General features: G+C 39.1%; 4 protein-coding genes and 1 pseudogene across 5 annotated transcripts in view; 1 reads left to right on the top strand and 4 right to left on the bottom strand.

Moving 5' to 3' along the window:
• Positions 1-1,490: 1,490 nt before the first annotated feature.
• Positions 1,491-3,429, bottom strand: LOC103442521 (uncharacterized; annotated as a pseudogene).
• Positions 3,430-4,711: 1,282 nt separating this feature from the next.
• On the top strand, positions 4,712-9,377 carry LOC103442520 (ubiquitin receptor RAD23d-like). The gene is made up of 11 exons (XM_070804907.1): positions 4,712-4,989; positions 5,645-5,806; positions 6,197-6,250; positions 6,646-6,740; positions 7,257-7,479; positions 8,107-8,262; positions 8,341-8,406; positions 8,501-8,548; positions 8,644-8,753; positions 8,854-8,932; positions 9,040-9,377. Exons 1-11 carry the CDS (start codon positions 4,924-4,926, stop codon positions 9,154-9,156), a joined length of 1,176 nt encoding a protein of 391 aa, XP_070661008.1. The 5' UTR covers positions 4,712-4,923; the 3' UTR covers positions 9,157-9,377.
• A 309-nt stretch (positions 9,378-9,686) lies between these two features.
• Positions 9,687-11,212, bottom strand: LOC103442519 (small ribosomal subunit protein cS23-like). Its single transcript, XM_070804908.1, has 2 exons — positions 10,535-11,212; positions 9,687-10,084 (listed from the first exon to the last, which is right to left on the bottom strand). Exons 1-2 carry the CDS (start codon positions 10,820-10,822, stop codon positions 9,803-9,805), a joined length of 570 nt encoding a protein of 189 aa, XP_070661009.1. The 5' UTR covers positions 10,823-11,212; the 3' UTR covers positions 9,687-9,802.
• A 59-nt stretch (positions 11,213-11,271) lies between these two features.
• Positions 11,272-14,967, bottom strand: LOC103442518 (NADPH-dependent diflavin oxidoreductase 1). Of its 2 annotated transcripts, none has more exons than XM_008381317.4 (11): positions 14,688-14,967; positions 14,510-14,587; positions 14,303-14,407; positions 14,065-14,156; positions 13,776-13,960; positions 13,372-13,463; positions 13,164-13,241; positions 12,948-13,058; positions 12,580-12,699; positions 12,125-12,461; positions 11,272-12,025 (listed from the first exon to the last, which is right to left on the bottom strand). In XM_008381317.4, exons 1-11 carry the CDS (start codon positions 14,832-14,834, stop codon positions 11,496-11,498), a joined length of 1,875 nt encoding a protein of 624 aa, XP_008379539.2. In that variant the 5' UTR covers positions 14,835-14,967; the 3' UTR covers positions 11,272-11,495. The 2 variants fall into 2 exon arrangements, with proteins under 2 accessions (XP_008379539.2, XP_017189984.2); XM_017334495.3 differs by having other exon boundaries at positions 13,372-13,440; positions 14,688-14,927.
• A 1,617-nt stretch (positions 14,968-16,584) lies between these two features.
• The window catches only part of LOC139188020 (NADPH-dependent diflavin oxidoreductase 1-like), a 33,390-nt gene continuing 31,077 nt past the window's right edge, over positions 16,585-18,897 (bottom strand). Inside the window, exon 5 of the mRNA XM_070804913.1 lies at positions 16,585-16,687. Coding sequence (XP_070661014.1) covers positions 16,682-16,687 — 6 coding nt within the window. The 3' untranslated portion in view covers positions 16,585-16,681. The remainder of the gene's footprint in view (positions 16,688-18,897) is intronic.

Raw genomic sequence — 18,897 nt, 5'->3', positions numbered from 1 at the left:
AAGATATCGAGCTTATGAAATGGAGAACAAAACCATGACATTTGAATTCCGTACATCATGTCGATAGTATAGATGCTTTGCTTTGTACGGTTGATATTGGATCGAACATAGAAGTATTGAGACATAGTTTTCAAGATCGGACCTTATGCTTTTTTTTGCACAGTATTTGAATTTTATTACAACAGTTATTGAATTTTTTTTTTGTACATAAAATTGCTTTTTTTTTATGATACGTGACAGTTAGTGGTACGGAAAAACAAATAGCTAATATTGAAAATAAAAAATCTAATAATTATAGAATAAAATTCAATGGTCAAAACAACCAGAGCACATAGTGCTACGTAAAATTAAGGATTGAAGCCACACTTGGAAATTTGACACATAGCGTATCACTATACAACAACAACAACAACATAGCGTATCACTATAAATTACCAAAATTTGGAACCTTTTTTTGTATGGTTTGAGTTTACTTACGGATCGATCAACACACAAAACAATATAAAAATACAAAAACTCGTACTATCTATCAGAATAATGAGAAAAAAAATACCATTTTATTAATATAATATTAACTGAACAATGTTAATCATCATATATTTGTGTAACTTATATGTCGTATAACATGTCTCGTCTAAAATTGCCAAACCCTATTTTTGGCAACAAAGTTCACTGAAATTCTTCCATTAGGTGTGTAAAAATACAATATTTTTGCATGATCCACCTTTCCATTTTTAAGGTCCATCTGCAACACAAAAAGATGGAGAGTTGGTTCATCGAGCTGGATATATTGTCTACAATAAGCCCACCAATAAGTTCCAGCTTGAGTCGATTAGAAAGCCCATCACATGTACACGAATGTGTTTAAGAGATCTTTTTAGTTTTAACCAGTTTCCACTCGGCTCAAAGCTTTACCTATGCAAACACATTTTCTTTTGTGTTTTTAACAAGTTACCTACGTATATCAATCTGTGATTTGCAGGCAATGAGATATGAATCCTTCACTGTACGGACTAAGTAGCCAAGTAGTGTCCAGTCCGAGTATCGATCTCAACGTCTCTATTTCTGTCAAATAGTAACAGTTGAAATTTTGGCTAAAAAGAAAGGGGAGGCTCGATTAAAACTTAAGGGGGATCACAAGCATTTGGAATTGTATAGAGAAATGATAAACAAACTCTCTTGTCCTCCAACTTACCCTTGTTTAATCATGTTGGTTGTTTGACAATAAGTGAAAAAGGCTGTGTGAAAAACTAAAACGGATGTGTGAAAATCAGCTCCCTCACGTTAACGAGAATTCGGGCTAATATATGAGCATGTATTGCAGATCAGAAGAAGGCAGAGGAAGTAGGAGCCATGAAACCACAAACAAATTTCGAACTAAACTGACCGAATCCAACAAGAAATTTAAGAACTCAAACTTACCGATCTTAAGAGAATTCCTTCATACCTAATGCTGCAGCAACGAAGGAGCGAGTACGAAGACATGGATATTTGGCCAATTCACTGATCACTTTTGCATCAATAGCATTGATAAATCTCGAGGATAATAGTAATAAATACATAAATGTGCTGGAAATTTTTTGTTTCTTGCTTTAGGCACGGCCTCAAATGGAATATCCAAGCTCCATACTCAACCTGGCAAGTACAGTTGACATGTGAAACAGCATCTTAGAGTTTAATCCGAACGGTCAAAACAGTGATGACCTTAAGCACCTGCTTGACCGTTCCTAGTTTGCTGCTGCAACTCTTCATCAGCATTTCTGATAACTTGGTCCCAGCCACTCCCAGCACTTGTGTCCAAAAAATCAAACGGCACGGCTGTCTTCAGACCTGGCCTAACAGATAACTGACTCTCTACAATTCTGAATTCAACACCATCCCCTCGAATCTGATCCAATTCCTCCCATGTAAACATTAGAGGTAGCGTAAATGCGCCCCATGGGTTGAAATCCACAACCTTAATTCGATCATCCTGTGTCACATATACATCAAAGGTGTAATTTTCTGATTCAAATCTGGACATCAAATTATCCATGAAAAAGTCTTCGATCAACGCTTGAAGGCTGTGTTTCTTTTCAAGCAGAGCAGGATAACAAGTAGTGACCTCACGTTGTGAAATTCCAACTAAATTATGATTTCGTACAAAGCAACGGAACTCCATCTCTGGCTTGAGGGACTGGTACCATTTCCGTAGTGCAAGGAAGAAACTCTTAGGCCTTGTTGAGGTTTTTGTCACTGCAGGAATCATACGCGTGACGCAGATCATGGACCAATGAGTCAGATGATCGTATCAAGAGCGCAATCTCACTGAACGAAGAGCACTTGAGGCTCCCAGTTGTGCTGATCCAAGCCGAGTCTTTTGGTGCACTCCAGTTTAGCTTAGGGAACACAGAACCTCCAAGGGACTTAATCGATTCCTTGACCTCCAACTCAAGTTCAGGGAAGGAGGGCGGCATAGAAGGCTGCTCCGACTCATCCCCAGACCCTTCTGATACTTGATAGTCGTCTTCCTCCTCCAGATTATGAATTCTATTGGGGAATGCATCGTCATTTGAGATCGAAACAGGGAGAAGGAAGGGCCCTGAATCGTCGAGAAGGTATTGGACAAAGGATTCTGGAAGTTCATGAATTCGGGTTTTGATAGACAAAGATTTAAACTTTTGGTACCATTCCTGTATCTGGCATCGATTCACTTCTTCTTCCTTCATTTTTTTTTTGTTCAGTGTATATGTATACAGATCAAACACTTCCTGTAGTACAAATTATCATAGAAATTCTCTCTTTTAATATTAAAAAAAAATATATCGACGATCGAAAAAAAGGGTTTTTATGAAAAATTATTACAACTCCATCTCCATCAAATGAACATCAACTAAATCAAACCCAGACAAAGAAACATCATCAGTAATACAATTCCGCATCAAACTTTAAACATTCTTTCACCAGTCAAACGTTTCCTGCATGAAATCAGTTACAGAGACAACAACTACGGCAAACGTTAAACACTGTAACAAATCCAAAACATAGGACATTTGAAATACAATCAACAAACAAACAAAAATCGAGGGTATTTGAGAAGATTTGAGCTGAGTAAGTAAGTTAAATGGCAGTCCTGGATTTCTTCAGTTCCTCAGGTGGTGGAAGACAAGACAACATGCGAGGTTGCGAACTAATTTAATGATTTCAAGTTCGAAACTTTGTCGGTGCCCAATCGAAAAAGTGATGAGAAAAATCAAAGTAGAGAGAGAATATGTGTACCTGAATTGAGTTCAGAGGCTACAACCTTGAGCTAACGTTGCAGGAAGAGTCGTGAAATGCGAAAGCTTTGGTATTATTTTTGGGAGGTGGATTGTCTGCGCTCCCATTTTCATCATTTTCTCATCCCTTTCAGTTTACGTGATCACGGTTAAGCCACGTCAATATTTTATATTATTTTTTTTTATAAAAATAATAAAACAAAAGGTATTAGAAATATAAAATATTAACGTAGCTTAATCGTAACCACACAAAATAGAAAGGGATGAAAAGAGTATCGAAATGAGATGTCAGACAATCCACTTCCTTATTTTTTGGATGCTTGTTACTTTAATTCCTAGGTTTTGTGTTGATGGGCTGGGCCTCGTCCGTTACGAGAGCTAGTCAAAGCAACAACGAACTTAAGGAAGCTGACTCTCGTTCTTTGGACCAGCCTATGACCGATAAAAAAAAAAAAAAAAAAACTAACGAAAAGTTCAAAAAATTTCTCTTTTAACGAAAAGCTCTTTTTAAAGGTATAATGAATAGTGCCAGTTAAAGGTAAAAATGTGATTTTTCGTTAAAAATGAACAATGCCGGAAGTGTTTTGTTAAAACTCCCTAAAAAAATGGGTTTGTCACTCTTTTTCACATACACCAAGAGAAAGGGTTACAAAAGACATTATTGCCTTCGCACTACTTGAGTATAGTTCTGTCATTTTTGAAGATTGGGCGAACAATCGCCCCTTCCCCTTTGCACAATATTCGCGAAGTAGCTCCCGAATCAAAGTGTGAATGTCCCGTAGAAATGTTGCATGCTCGTTTTGATCGAGGAGGGATGCTTCATCCATCAAACATATTATGCCTGACCCGAATCTGCAAGAATGGCTATGTAGGTAAAGGGATCAGCGCTATGATCGCTTTGAGTTCTGCTTAAAATGTGTATGCTTACGTACTAGTTGCTATTTGGTCATAGATTGGGTTTTGGGTTCTTTTCGTCGATGAGTTGTTAATTTAGCGGACTTATTTAAAAACCTCATAAGTATTGATTAGTATAATTTAGAATATCATTCTGGTAGTTAAATAAGAAAATTATCATGCTTTTCATCAAGGCTCTCAAATCTAATCACCCAACTCGTAAAATTTTGCAAATGTGGATTAGACTTTAGACCCACTTCTTTGGATCTGCTTCTTTAAGAGGATTACAGAAATCGAATCCTCCTACATATTGATTAGTATAATTTAGAATATCGTTTTGTAAATGTTTTTATTTTCTCTTAAAAAAAAAAGGAAAAAATATACCAAATCCAAATCCTCCCCAACTTCCTCACGAAGCAGGGAAACTCTCATGAGTCTCATCCTCTCCAAACTTTACCATCTCTCAATCCTCAGTTCCTTAACGATAGATAACACAGACGGTACACGTGGCATATTTTCATTGGCCATAAAACCACTACACGAGAAATCACCAGTTTACTGGATCGGACCTCCTCCATTCTGTAGCGCTACGATATAAGCGAGAGAACAATGACTACTGCTTTTCGTCATCACTGTGACTTCGTGCTCTCTCTCTCGTTTCTCTCTCCTCTCTCTCTCTGGAAATTGTGACCGGCGCCAACCGGAGATCGGAGTCTCGCCGGAGAATCGGAACTCTACGAATTGGCCCGAATCGTGCAAGTCGGAGAAAACGATGAAGGTTTTTGTCAAGACTTTGAAGGGCACCAACTTCGAGATCGAAGTGAAACCCGAAGAGACGGTATAAAAACATGCATATACGTATCCTAAATTATTTTAACCATCGGCGACTGAAAATTCAATTGATTTTGTGCTTAATTCGTGATGTTAATCGCTTCAGTTTTGGGTAATTAGGGTTTTGGGGCGAATGCTAATTAGGGCTTTTCGCGCCCCGGTATTGTTGGAGTTCAGATTGTTTGATTGTTCGCGGTTTTGGTTTGTATAATTGTAGAATTTGGTTGAAGTTCTAGTGAATTTATTGTTCAGTTGTGCAAATTCTTTAGCTTTGGCGTTAGTGTTATAGTCAAACATTGACATTGTTGCGGAATTTTTCAGCTTTGATCACTCGGAGAGGTTCATGTTAATTGGAGTATGGTTGCACTTCCATGGGCGTTTAGTTTTCTAGTTAATTTGGACTCAATCTGTAATCTTTTATCCTATTTGCGTTGATTCGAATTCATGGTCTATAGTGAATTGGTAATCTGAAGCCTACATAGGATTGGAAGAATGATCGAACCAATTAATTTCAAGTGCCTGTTTTGTTATGTAGCGCACTTCGTATGCACTGACACTAAGCAACTCGTGCATTTACTTTTGGTTCCTCAACAACTTTTTTGTATCCCTTTTTACGATTTTCAGTTCATTGTGGTAATTATTGTGTTAATTGTTTCTCCCAGGTTGCTGATGTCAAGACAATTATAGAGACGGCACAGGGTGCAGATGTGTACCCTGCCCCACAGCAGATGCTTATTCATCAGGGGAAAGTTCTTAAGGATGACACAACTCTAGAACAAAATAATGTTGCTGAAAATAGTTTTATCGTGATAATGTTAACCAAGGTGAGTTTGCTTTTCTTACAGTTGTCGGGATTACTTAAGAAATGACTGGGTTGTAATTTTTCTTTATAGGATTTGTAATTGCAAGATGTGAAACTGTGCTCATATTTACTATTTTATTCAATCTTTAAAAGAAAGAATTTCTAAGTGGGCTTGATAACCTTAAAGAGAATATTAAAGCATGAAGTTGGTTTATGCGATAGCCATTAATTATCCCTTTTTGATTGGTTTATGTTGTTTTGTATTATGAGTTGTCTGTTGTTTCTTGTAATCGTATTACTATAATCTTTTAGCAAGGTGGTGTTTTTAATAGAATTACATGCTGAAACACTTGCAATTTTAATGAAACTACACATCCTAATTACTTAATTATGTTCTAATTATCAATTGCAGCCTAAGGCCTCACCAGCCGGAGCCTCCAGTAAGCAAGGTGCAGCCACAAGTCAGGTAAATCAGCTCAGTTGCTGTATTTAGTATTATTGTTTAGGAATGACCTTTTTTCACAGTGGTAGTGCATGTGATTCTGGTAATCTTTTTATTAGACCCCATGGATAGAAAAAATAATTTTTTTCCTTAATAATCCGAAGGAAGCATATCTTTATTTCTTTGTCTTGGAAAAGGTTTTTTGTGAATATGGGCAGAATGATGTATGTTGGATTCTTGTTGGGGAATTGTACTCATGAAGTTGCATATACTTTGTGGGTGAATTGTAGACGTATAGATGTTCATTATATAGTTCCTCATTTCTGCCAAGAACCTTATTATGAGGTATACAATAAAAAAATTATCAGTATTATATTTAATTTTTGGAGGTCCATCTTATGTTGTCTACTATTTTGCAGGCCCAACCTGCTAGTACTGCTCCTACCTCTGCCGCACCACCCCCAGCAGCTCCAGCTCCAGCTCCTGCTCCAGCTCCTGCACCAGCCGTGGCAGAGTGAGTATACTATCACACCTATTTTTTCTTTTGAATCACTCATCTAAAATTGTTTGGATGGAAGACTTATAACTGTTTGCTTTCTGGTATTTCCTTTGCATGCGAAACAATATTTTTTCAGTCTGATCAATGCAATATGAAGTATACTATCATTTTAATTTAGTGAAAACCACATATTTTTGTCATATTATATAGTTTTACCAAAATAGAGGACGAATTTCAATATTCAATTGCTACCTAAATTTTTATAGTAATTTTGACTTGCTCATGGTTTTGAGTGTACAATATGCTTTTATCCGTTGCTTATCCTTTTCTTTTTCAGTTTTAAATTGTTTTATTTATCATTTAAATAATTTTTGAGTTACCAATAAATGGCTTGTTTGTAAGTGTGTTAATTTTCATTTATGGCCTCTAGTTAAGAAGTATTCTGAGTTATATATAATTTAATTTGTTTTAACTGTTCAACCTGAATTTCATCTTTTATGTGTGATAATTTTATTACATTCTTTGGTCCAGACCACAGCCCGCCGCTCAAACTGCTGCTGTTGTAGCTCCTACTGATTCAAGATCAGATGTGTATGGCCAAGCTGCATCAAACCTAGTTGCAGGAACTACTTTAGAGTCTACCGTTCAGCAGATTCTAGATATGGGTGGAGGAAGTTGGGATCGGGAAACCGTTGTCCGTGCTTTACGGGCTGCTTTTAACAACCCTGAAAGGGCTGTTGAGTACCTATATTCTGTGAGTACTCAACTTTGATATTTTGATTCTTTATCTGTTTTCATGTTAGTTGGGCACTGTAGATAGAAGAAGTTTGATTACTGAAAATGAGGAAGAAAACATATATTAATTTTGATTAATTGGTAGGTAATGCCTCTGTTTTTCTACTTAACACCTGTGTCATTTAGCAGTAGAGAATTTATTTGTCTCTATGTTTTGTTGACCATTAAGCTTTCTGTTGATAAACACCTTGTACGTTGTGATATTCTCTTTTATAACAATGGTGCTCAATGGTGTTGGGTATGATCCTTTCCCTCTCACAACTACATAGACCTTTGAAATTGGCGGGTGATTTGAGTTGGATTATAGTCTATTTCCTGTTCAAAAGAACATCCAAAATGAAAATAAGACAGATTATTGATTGATGTCCATCAGATGTTAGTGCCATATATTGTAATTTTTTTTAGTACATATTTGTTGTCATGACCTTGTAGAAAATTGGAAAATGAAAACTTTTGCTTTGTTGGTCTTTTACTTCTCTTCAGCTACTTGTTTTGATTCCATATATAGTATTCCTACATGCATAGGAAGCATGTTTGGAGGTTACTGTCAGATTGACACAGAAACTGATATTGATACACATGTCAGGGCATTCCTGAGCAAGCTGAAGCCCCACCAGCGGCCCAAGTTCCTGCTGGTGAACAGGCAGCAAATCCTATGGCCGCAAATCCTCCAGCTCAGGCTCCACAACCAGTAGCACCTACTGGTGGGCCCAATGCAAATCCACTTGATCTTTTTCCACAGGTAGAGGCTGTTGATTAGTAATCTATGTACCTCTATAACCTATACTGTCCAAGTGAATAACTGTTCTGGTTGAATCAGGGCCTTCCCAACATGGGTGCAAATGCCGGTGCGGGCAATTTGGATTTCCTGCGCAACAGTCCCCAGGTTTGTATATATGCATCTTTTTTATTTGTGAATCCGCTTATTGTTTATATGCATGATTGAGAAAGGTATCTGAGCTTCCAACTCATTATTTCAGTTCCAAGCCTTGCGAGCTATGGTGCAAGCCAACCCCCAAATTCTACAGGTATTATTTTGTTCTCCTTTAATTTTCTCACCTTGGCCAAGCTTGTGGTTTTTAATTATAATTTGAGGACTCACGATGGTTTATCTTTGCTGCAGCCTATGCTTCAAGAGTTGGGGAAACAAAATCCACATCTAATGCAGCTCATTCAAGCTCATCAAGCTGACTTCTTACGCTTGATTAATGAACCCGTTGAAGGGGGTGAAGGGTTAGAAAATCTGCCCTACTTGCCCATTGAAGCAGTTAGAAAATCTTTGTTGATAAGTAAATACACAGGGTTCTAAGTTATTGAACTCTGTATGTTTCAGGAACCTGTTGGAGCAGTTGGGTGCAGCAGTGCCGCAGGCTGTGACCGTCACCCCTGAAGAGCGAGAGGCCATTGAACGCGTAAGTATTATTTCTCTGTACATGTGACAAGTGCATTTGTTCCGCTTGGTATGTATGAAATATCATTGTTTAGGTCATGATTGACAATCCAAAACTTTTTCTTGCAGCTAGAAGCTATGGGTTTCGATCGGGCGCTAGTGCTGGAGGTATACTTTGCATGCAACAAGAACGAGGAGCTGGCGGCCAACTATCTTCTCGATCACATGCACGAGTTTGAGGAATGATGATGGCAACTGGGTTTTCTTTGGTCTATCTTTTTAGTGTCTCAACTCTTTGCCACGTTGGTTCAAGTTTAATAGGGTTTCTTATACTCTTATTCCAGCTACTTGTCTTATATCTCCCAGCAGACGGTGTCGATCCCCCTTTTTATGTTTTGGATGGCATAACTTCTCTCTTTCTAAATATTGGTTACCATATTCTATACAGAATTTTTCTCTTGCAAAAAGGTGGGTGATTTCGGTTTTATCTTTTCGTATCTAACCCGTATGATTTTCGTAATTCGTATTCATGTTTTAAGTACTCGGAAGATGCCTATGCAGAAGTAGCTGCGAAATCTGCTATCGACATGTAGCTTATGCATCTTTAACTGAGATTGACCAAAAGATCTCTTGCAATGCACTTTGCCAGAAGGATCTCTTGCAGAGCCGTAGCTTGGGATCGACAGGTGCATGCCAACACATTGAACTGCACGATTCAGTCGCAAACACGAAAAGAATTTCGACTGAAACAATGTGATCGGAAGATACAGTCGATATCATCTGAAGATACAGATCCATACTTCACTCAAGTTTATCAAAATGTGCTACAAAAGAGAATTGCTGAGTATAACACAAAGCAGCTCAAAACTCATATTTTTGTTTACATGAAATCTTAGGCCAAGTTTCCGCCACTCTGCTGCCACAGATTGATGATATCGGTAGCCTGATTGAGAAGGATAATCATCTGCTTCTGAGAAATCCAAGGTTTGCTCTCGAGCAAGACCTTGAGCTCCTCCCACGCATCTTTCCTCGGCCAGAAGTAATAGGGGCTGAGAGGGATGGAGCCGTGACCAGGTATCATCTGGTCGAGTGCAATGCCGATGTTCTTTTCCATCCAAATGAACTTCAATACGAGCCTCGGTTTCTCAAATGCCTTCACAAACACTCCCACCTTCTACATCATCCAAAAACCCAACACACAAGTTTAACTACAAGACCATTTGGAAATTGCGGATGTAAGAAACCAAACGGAAACCAATGGAAAGAATGTGACAAGCAGTTTGGGACTTTGCCTCTAGTAAGCACTTCTGTTCATAAGCACTTGTGCTGGAGACGCTTAGATTAGAAGCGTTTTTAGTCATCAGAAAACATATTTAGCCCTCTTAGAACAATCCATAACCACAGTGTTTCATGCTTATAAATGTTGATAAACACAATTATGTTAAACCAAAAAAGAAAATTACGATGTTACAGAGTTGAGTTTCCACTTTCTAGCCTATGGCTACATTTTCTCAGCAACCAAACAGAACCCAGTGAAAAAGCAGAACAATTCTCAATTACAAAACAAGACATACAACGAAATCACAAACCCAACAGAGATACTGAGGATAAGAAAAAAACAGACCTCTTTTTCCGGGGCGGTGTCAGCGGCCTCGTCATCGGTGGTCGTTTCTTCAGCGACCAGAGACTCGGCGGCGGCGGAGAGCCTGACGTTTCTTGCGGCGAGGGAAAGTCCGAGCCTCAGCTCCGGCAGCGAGTGAGAAACAGAGAAATAAGAAGCCTTGGGCTCGAAATTGAATGCTCTTGGATTGACACTGTTGACAAAAAGAAGCTTCTGCTGCGGCAGCTTCAGCCGCAACACGGCCGCGTTTAGGTTCGCCTGGCACTCGATTCCCATTCCCAAAGATAACATCTTCTTCTTCTTCTTCTTTCTTCTGTTAAAGTTGTTATCTTCCGCTTTGAGTGGAGACTCAGAGACGGACGGAGATATATGTGAAGAGATTGTGAAAGGATAAAGTGCCAGTTTCTCTCCTGCCTTGTTTGTTTCTGGTTCTTGGGCTGGTTAGGTAACCCAGGCCCAAGGTTGAAGGACCTAGAGTAAATCTAGCTGGATAGCCCAATCAAAACCCGACCCAAGATGAAAGAGAACTCGGTGACGGTGATAGATGGTTCGATTGGGAGGGGAATTTGAACTTGAGTATAAGAGGGCGAGACATAGTAGTGATCACCCGGTCATCTCTGTGTGTTTTCTGTTTACACGCGATTAGGTCGACTCTTATTACTAAATATATCACACGTTTCAGTACAATCACTCAATTAACATTTTGTACAGTTTAGTGTAATCCCCTCGACAACTGTTAATGTTAATAAAAAGCACTATTAACCTGTTAATATCATGTGCAACATCGCGTTCACCCCAAATAAGATGGCAAGGAGGAAGTGAGAAGTGAAAGGCAAAGAGTTTTTCTCAATATTCAATCATTGAATAGATATTATCTCTACTACTACGACTACTACTAGCAAATCTCCGCGACCATATCATTGGTTCTCACCGGAAGATTCCAAAGTCATGATTCCAGCGACGCTCAACTCCACGCTTCAACATGGTATCTGCCAGCCTTTTCCAGTTCTCTAAGCCATCTCGCTGCCGATTCCTGTGGAAGCTCACTTTCTTTGGAAACAATCTCCTCAAAGGCTAATAATACATCTGCTGGCATTTTTGTAGAAGAACCTGCAACGTAAATAGCCGCCCCCTCCATCAGCAGCTTCCACACCTTCTCGCTATGCTCCCTCATCTTATCCTGCACGTAGACCTTCTGTGGCTGGTCTCTTGAGAAGGCAACATAAAAGCCCCCGCCCTTTGATTCTGAAACTACCCCACCATCTTGCGAATTGGATAACCAAAAATCTTTGTACAAAAAATCATTGTCCTCGTTTCTGCATCCAAAGAAGAACAGCACTGGAGCAGTTGATTCGGTCAAGCTTTGTATGGCTCTTTCCTCCACAAATCCACGAAAAGGCGCACAGCCAGTTCCAGGTCCAATGAGAATGAGAGGAAGTGATGGTCGTGGGGGAGGTAGGGAACCTTTCTGAAACCACACTGGAACATAAACACCTGCTTATCACAAAAGAACAAAAATCAAGGACTTGAAATGGCAATTCTAATAATTTGCATTGTTAATAATATGCTTTACATGTACAACATATGACGTACCTTGCTCAGGATCAAGCTTGGATAGCCAATTTGAGCAGAGACCTGCTCGAATTCTTTTGAACGGCGTTGTCCATGATACTACATTAACTGTTAAGTGAACTTGATTGAGGTGGGCAGAAGGGGACGAAGAGATGGAGAAAGCCCTCCTTTTCAAAGGAGGAACCAACTGTACCAGCCATTCGAATGGCATTTGAACAGAGGGGAAATCCTCTAAAACCTCCAGAACAGTCCTTTGTTCCCTCTGATTGTATTGGTATAGATCATCTCTTCCTTCAGGTGAGATAAAATACTGAAGTCTTTCTTTTTCATGTTCAGCGGTTGCAAACATACTCATGACCTGAAACATATACAAGGAAGATCAATTGAAGGCACTAGCATGTGTATAAACTGGAAGTCGGTAATTTTTATAAGAAATTTGCTAATAGAAATCCATGAGTTACATGCCAGATTCTTGCCTCAAAGAAATAGCGTCGAGGAGAAGCTGATGCAACATCCATTGTCAATTCAACAAAAGTTTTTAGTTTGATGGGGATACAAGTATCAAGGAGTTGATTCTCCATTTCTGAAGGATGAACCTGAAATCAACGGTGCCAAAAGTAACTAAGAACGAAAAGTGAGACAATGGAGGATTGTATAAATAATCCTTTAACGTGTTTCCTTTCTCTTGTAAACAGATTTCTAAAAATTGTTTTCGAAGTATAAGTACATTAATCAAAAGAAGGGAAAAAAAAAAAGTTCCAACAAAGTTCAATAGTTTATTTAGTAAAAAATTTAAGGTAGCACAGCTCAAAATTTCAACCAATATTCAAAAGAAAATACTCACTGTGATGAATGATTCAGGGTCCAAATTACAACGGCGTATGAAAACATCCACTGCAGCAGGATTTTGACTGGGGAGAACTTCAAGGACGTCACCAACTTCATATGGAATAGGCTGGCATATCAAATGAAAATTTTCACTTTGAAACAAACAGAATAATATGCTATACATTGGTTGAAACAAAAATAAACGGTAACAAGCACATAGTAGGCAACTTACAAATGTAGCAAATTCAAATTCGAAGTGATGCACCTCTTTGTCTTTAAAACCTGATTTAGTCAGTGGTTCATTTTTTACCTACAAGACAAAAGTTTAACTGAGCTAGGAATGCATGAAACAAAAACATCACAAACTTAAATTAACAGGTCCTTCCGCATTTAGAAATACCAGAATTTTCGACACGGTAATATTAGCATTCTAACATTACCAATTTAAGAATGCAGTCAGGCTTGTCAAGAGAAAACTTCACAGGAGACATTCTGTGTGCCCTTTCAATCTGCAGCGCAATGTGATTCAAGTCTGAGAAAACCCCAGAGGCATGACTTAATCAGACACTACATACAAAATGTAGGCAAGGACGAGCTCAACAGAAATGACATACACATCTGGTATCAAACATTCCTTGTTTAACATGAAATTTATTTGGGTTTAAAGAGGGAAAGGCAAGGAAATATAAAGGATTGTGACATGCCATTTAATAGAATCTGAAAACCTATCGGTCTGTAAAATGCTTACTGCTTTTGGAAACATGCTTTCTAACTATTGGTCCGTAAAATGATATTTGCAAATACACAATTATAGAAAGAAGGGAACTATAAAGAGCCAAATTACCTGATTTAGATGAAACTTGTGAATCCACCTTGTCAATGTCGTGATATAAAATCCGAACCTTTGGTTTCGCCATAAAATTTTCATATGGAATAAAAAAGTCTGGGCCATTGGGGAAGTAGTTGGGATCAATTTTGTACAACATATTCCACAATGATGCCATCCACGGATCCAGAGCAGCCTCGTACCTGTTAACGGTAAAAGAAAATACATCGTCCCAGTTTCTACATATAGCAAGATTTCATTAATTAATTTTGAAATTAAAAAAAAAAAAAAAAAATCAAAATCGTACCCTGACGGGTGCTGATCGTCTCCCAAACCTCTTTGGACAATCGGGGTTGCCCCAAGGTCCAAAAGTCTCCTATCAAGCTTCTTTGCCACAAACTGCAAACCACAACTCGAACGTCACAAGCATATAAATTCCATATAAATTAACGGGTCAAAAAGCAACACCTTATATTCATCAATCATACAACAGGCTGCAACAAACAATCGTGCAGAAGATAAAGAAATGGCACAAAACAATATACATTGAATTTCTGGTATCCGGAATCACCCAATCCGAAAACAGCGTAACGGAGTCCCTCCAGCCATTGCCTAGTCAGATTTTTCTGCAGAAGATCTTTCCAAAACCCCTGCATACACATAAAGATGCAATCTTTTTCACATATTTAACCTTTATCAAATTACCCACAGGAAGTTAACTGAATTGCTAAGAAAAAGCAAAAGCTTTTTACCTTCATGGGATCAGGAGTATCTCCCTGGCCAGTGGTTGAAACAACAAAAATTACAGTGCCCTCTTGAGCTAGGCATCTCTGAGTAAAACAGAAAAATTAAAAAATTATTCTTCAGGTAATGCAATTATTGTTTTAATCAGAAGAATAACAAAATTGAATGCAAGGGAGGACTGCTTACGGCGTCGTATTGGTCCAGGGAGAGAAGGTGGACGGGGCAGCCTCTGCGCTCGGCTTCGCGGCCCACTCGCTCGGCGACGTCTAAAGCGTTTCCGGTTTGGGTGGCGTAGAGTATCAGTAGTTTCTTTCTCGCTCTCTCCTCCTCCATCTCTCTCCAAAGCTAACGAAGCTGCTGTGGATGGACGAGAGAGAGTCTCAGATTGTGTCGTCGTCTGTGCGGGAGTGATAATGGAACGGTGTCGTATGTGCTTGGTTAAGTAGGTTCATATATGAATTTGCGTATATGACTATAGTTAAAAACTAATGCTTAAGAGTTAAAATTTTAAAGTTAAATTTGGCAACCTTGGTTTAGTGGTATTTCTCTTCACTTATAAGTGAAAGGTTTTAGGTTCGTTTCTTGACAAAAACGAATTTAAATCACATTATTAGTAGCTCATTGCGAGGCTAAGCACATCCCCTATCCTTAGACCTTTTATTTTTTTACAAGAAACGATAACATGATATTTCATTAATCATCACAAACAAATACAAGAGTGACATTGGGTACATAGCTCCACTGACCAATAAATTGATATGGAATGAATTTGCACAAATAGACAAATAAGAGTAAAACCCTAGTAGGCTACCACCAGTACAAATCTGTCACAATAAATGATGGACGCTACAGAGAAATGCTTAGTCATCGTTGAATAGGGAGGCCACATAAAGTCATCACGGTAGAGCGAGACAACATCAAGTCATCGTTGACAGGCGAGACTACATAACTCATAGTACACATGCAAAGACCAATCTAGCCAATACAACAACGCCACCACGGTGCTCGCCAGGCAACCTAAAACACAACTACACTACTTCGAGAAGGCATCCGCTAGTCAACTCAACACATTGGGGGAGAAGGCACTCATGCCAAGGCCACCTACAAATTCACCGGACTAGTGAGATTCCGGCATCCACACATCAAACACCATAATAGCTAGCCGTAACAGGCAGCGAATTCACCAGGTCCGAGACGTACAAGCCAAACTGCCAAATCAAGTTGAGCCGCACAAGCCGAGATGTACAAGCCGCCAGATCTGAATGCGCATGTCAGTGCAGCCACAAAAACCAGGCGAATAAGGTGACATCACCATGGAAACGAGTTAACGATGATGGATCCCACCTGCAACCATGAATCCAACTCCAAACTAAGAAATCGAGCGCCAAATCGAAGAAGAAATCTTGAAAGGGCATGACCCGAATCTGGGTATAAGACTTATCCATGGAAAACTGCTTACAAAATGGTGGGAGAGAAGCCCGGGGGGGGGAGAAGAGGTAAGTAAAGGCTGAGAATGAGTGGTCGGCGTGAGGTCAGGGGAAAAGAAGATCGTGGATGGCAAGGGGGAAGAAGGCTGGGATGAGGAAGATGGAGAAAGAGGAAGGACTGAGGGCTAGGAGGAGAAAGGGAGAAGCTGCCATCGGCCCCAGCCAAAGCCAGAGGCCGGTAGTGATGAAGGTAGCCAACTAGGTTTTGTTGAGAGAGAGAGCTTTTGGAGAAAGGTTAGGTGCGGGACAACTAGTATAGATGATTAAACAATTTTCAAATTAATTAATTTTTTTATAGATAACATTTAAATGATCATAAAGATAATGAACAATTCTGATTATCATTATTGTATGATAAAACGATGACACAATAGTTAAGGACCAAAGTGTATCATCCCAACAATGGTGAAGATTTGTGCCTCGGATACAATCCAACAATTGAGTTTTACTAGCATCAACATGGCTTGTAACGCAGCAAATACTATGATACAGTATTTAATGTGATATAATAATTGTCTTTTGACAATAATGTAGGGGCAAAGAGTGTAATTTTGTAAAACATGTGTGGGTAAATTTTGACACACGATATATAGCATTCTTACATTACCAATTTAAGAATGCAGTCATGCTTGTCAAGAGAAAACTTCACAGGAGACATTCTGCGTGCCCTTTCAATCTGCAGCGCAATGTGATTCAAGTCTGAGAAAACCCCAGAGCCATGACAAACTGTATGCAAGGATGAGCTCAACAGAAATGACATACACATATCAAACATTCCTTTTTTAACATTAATATTGATTTTGGTTTAAAGGGATAGGCAAGAAAAAAAATAGTAAGAATTGCGACATGCCATTTGATAGAATCTGAAAACCTATCGGTCCGTACAAAGCACATTCTTTCTCCACGCTGTGCTCCGCAAGATTTGGTGCCTGTGGAAGCGCTCATGAAACAAACAAAACATATGATCAATAAAGCTTCATTGTCGAGGCTCCACTACTGTCTACATAAGATCAACTCTGCAAGAAATTAAGACAGCAAGTTAAAACTGACTAAGCACGAAACTTGGAATAAGCATCAAGGTAAGAATAGGTAAGAAATCAATTAAGAAATCATAGATCCCACAACTCCTGGAATAAAAACGAAAACCAGAACATGCAACAGAAGATTCTAACAATACATGCATCCCTTTAACATGGAGATTAGTAACATGAGCAGAAAGTGTTGCACCGCGATCGAGCATCTCTTGGACAGCATTGAACGGGCAGAGACACCATTGACCGTGCAAGCATAACGTCCCTCAAGCGCCAGGAGGAGCGATAAAGAAAAGAAGAAAAAGATGATCAAATTAAAGGCCAGAAAATTGTGCAAAGCAATACAAATTCATAATGCACACAATAAATTCCAATATGTGCATGTAACTTACTCATTGTGTAAACTGAATACCATGATTAGAATAACGAGATTACGTTTAGAGATTAACGAAGCAGGTAGTCATACAAGTTGAATATCAAAGATTAAGTTCAGCATCAGTGGATGAAATTAAGCCTAAAGCAAGTTGAAATCGAGCTTATAAAAAGTTGGGGTTCCACCATAAAACCAATTGACAATATGAAGAGTAGCCCAACCTCTTATAAGGACAAACCTTGCAAGGGCTAAGAAGTTGGGGTTCCCTTTCACATGAAGTTCTTTCATTGAATGTGGTGTCAATAAAGCTCGAATTGTAGTAACAATAGGCCCTTGCATGCCGCAAACAACTATTTGATCTCCTTCATGAAGCACACCATTAACCAATACAATGCCAATTGTTGTCCCATGGCCTTCTGTAACCTTAACCATTTTACTGCTGAAAGTGAGTTTCTCAACCATAGTTTTCAGCGTCCACTGAAGCAATAGTAATAGCAAATCTGGAATCCCTTCACCGCCAGCGGCACTTGTAGCGAGCTTCATATTGGACTTATTTTGTACATCCTTAGATTGTTTCTTCATTGCTTTCACAATGGGTGCATTGCGGCAGGTTTTCCACCCGTAGAGTCTGTCCACCTTATTCAATGCAACAATGAATTCCGTATTCCGCATTTTAAAAAGATTGAGTGACCCTATTGTCCAAGGCTCTGAGCCATGCATAATGTCAACAACCAGCATAGCAATATCACATAAACCTGAACGCCGTGCCCGTAGGTGTCAATGACCAAAAGACCAAGGACCTTCATCTTCGCATCAGCTTTCAGTTCCTCGGTCCTCTCACGGATGTTCCCAGAAGAAAATATGTTGCTCCAATCTGTTATGAGTAATACCTCCAGCCTCACCTTCCTGAACATTTGAGCCTCGGATACAATCCAGCAACTTAGTTTTACCAGTATCAACATGGCCCATAATGCAGCAAATAGGAGAACAAAGGTTATCTCCACTTTTCCTTTGCAAGGTTTCTCCTTTCATTATTGTAGGATTCTTTTACCTTCACATCCTTACAGGCCCCTCACATGTTGTGAATTTTCAAGCCAAACACGTGAGCAATACGAATTGAATGATGTAAAGCATGTGTGGCCGTTGGCCTTCACACGTAGGCCAATCTACTCTCATACCATAAGAAAGTTGAGGTTCCACCATAAAATCGATTAACGATATGGTGAGTAGCCCAACTTACATATAAGTTCATGGAAGGTCAATCTTCCAATCAATATGAGATTCATTATCAACACTTTTTACTTCTTTCGTCAACATAACTATCAAGTAGTTTTTTTCTTATTCTCACCATCCTGAGAGTTTGATTTTATTGGTTAAGGAACGGTTGTTTTCTTTATATCACGTGATGGATTACCATGTCCTCCGGTACTTTATTTATTGTGGCTCGACAGTGCCTACTGCCTTCCCTTTGTATGCCTGTATGGCTTAGTTTTGTTAGTCTCTTT

The sequence above is a fragment of the Malus domestica genome, chromosome 09 (assembly GCF_042453785.1).
Source record: "Malus domestica chromosome 09, GDT2T_hap1".
Taxonomy (NCBI): Eukaryota; Viridiplantae; Streptophyta; class Magnoliopsida; order Rosales; family Rosaceae; genus Malus; species Malus domestica.
The sequence above is the reverse complement of the archived record's forward strand: the minus strand, read 5'-3'. Positions and strand labels throughout refer to the sequence as shown.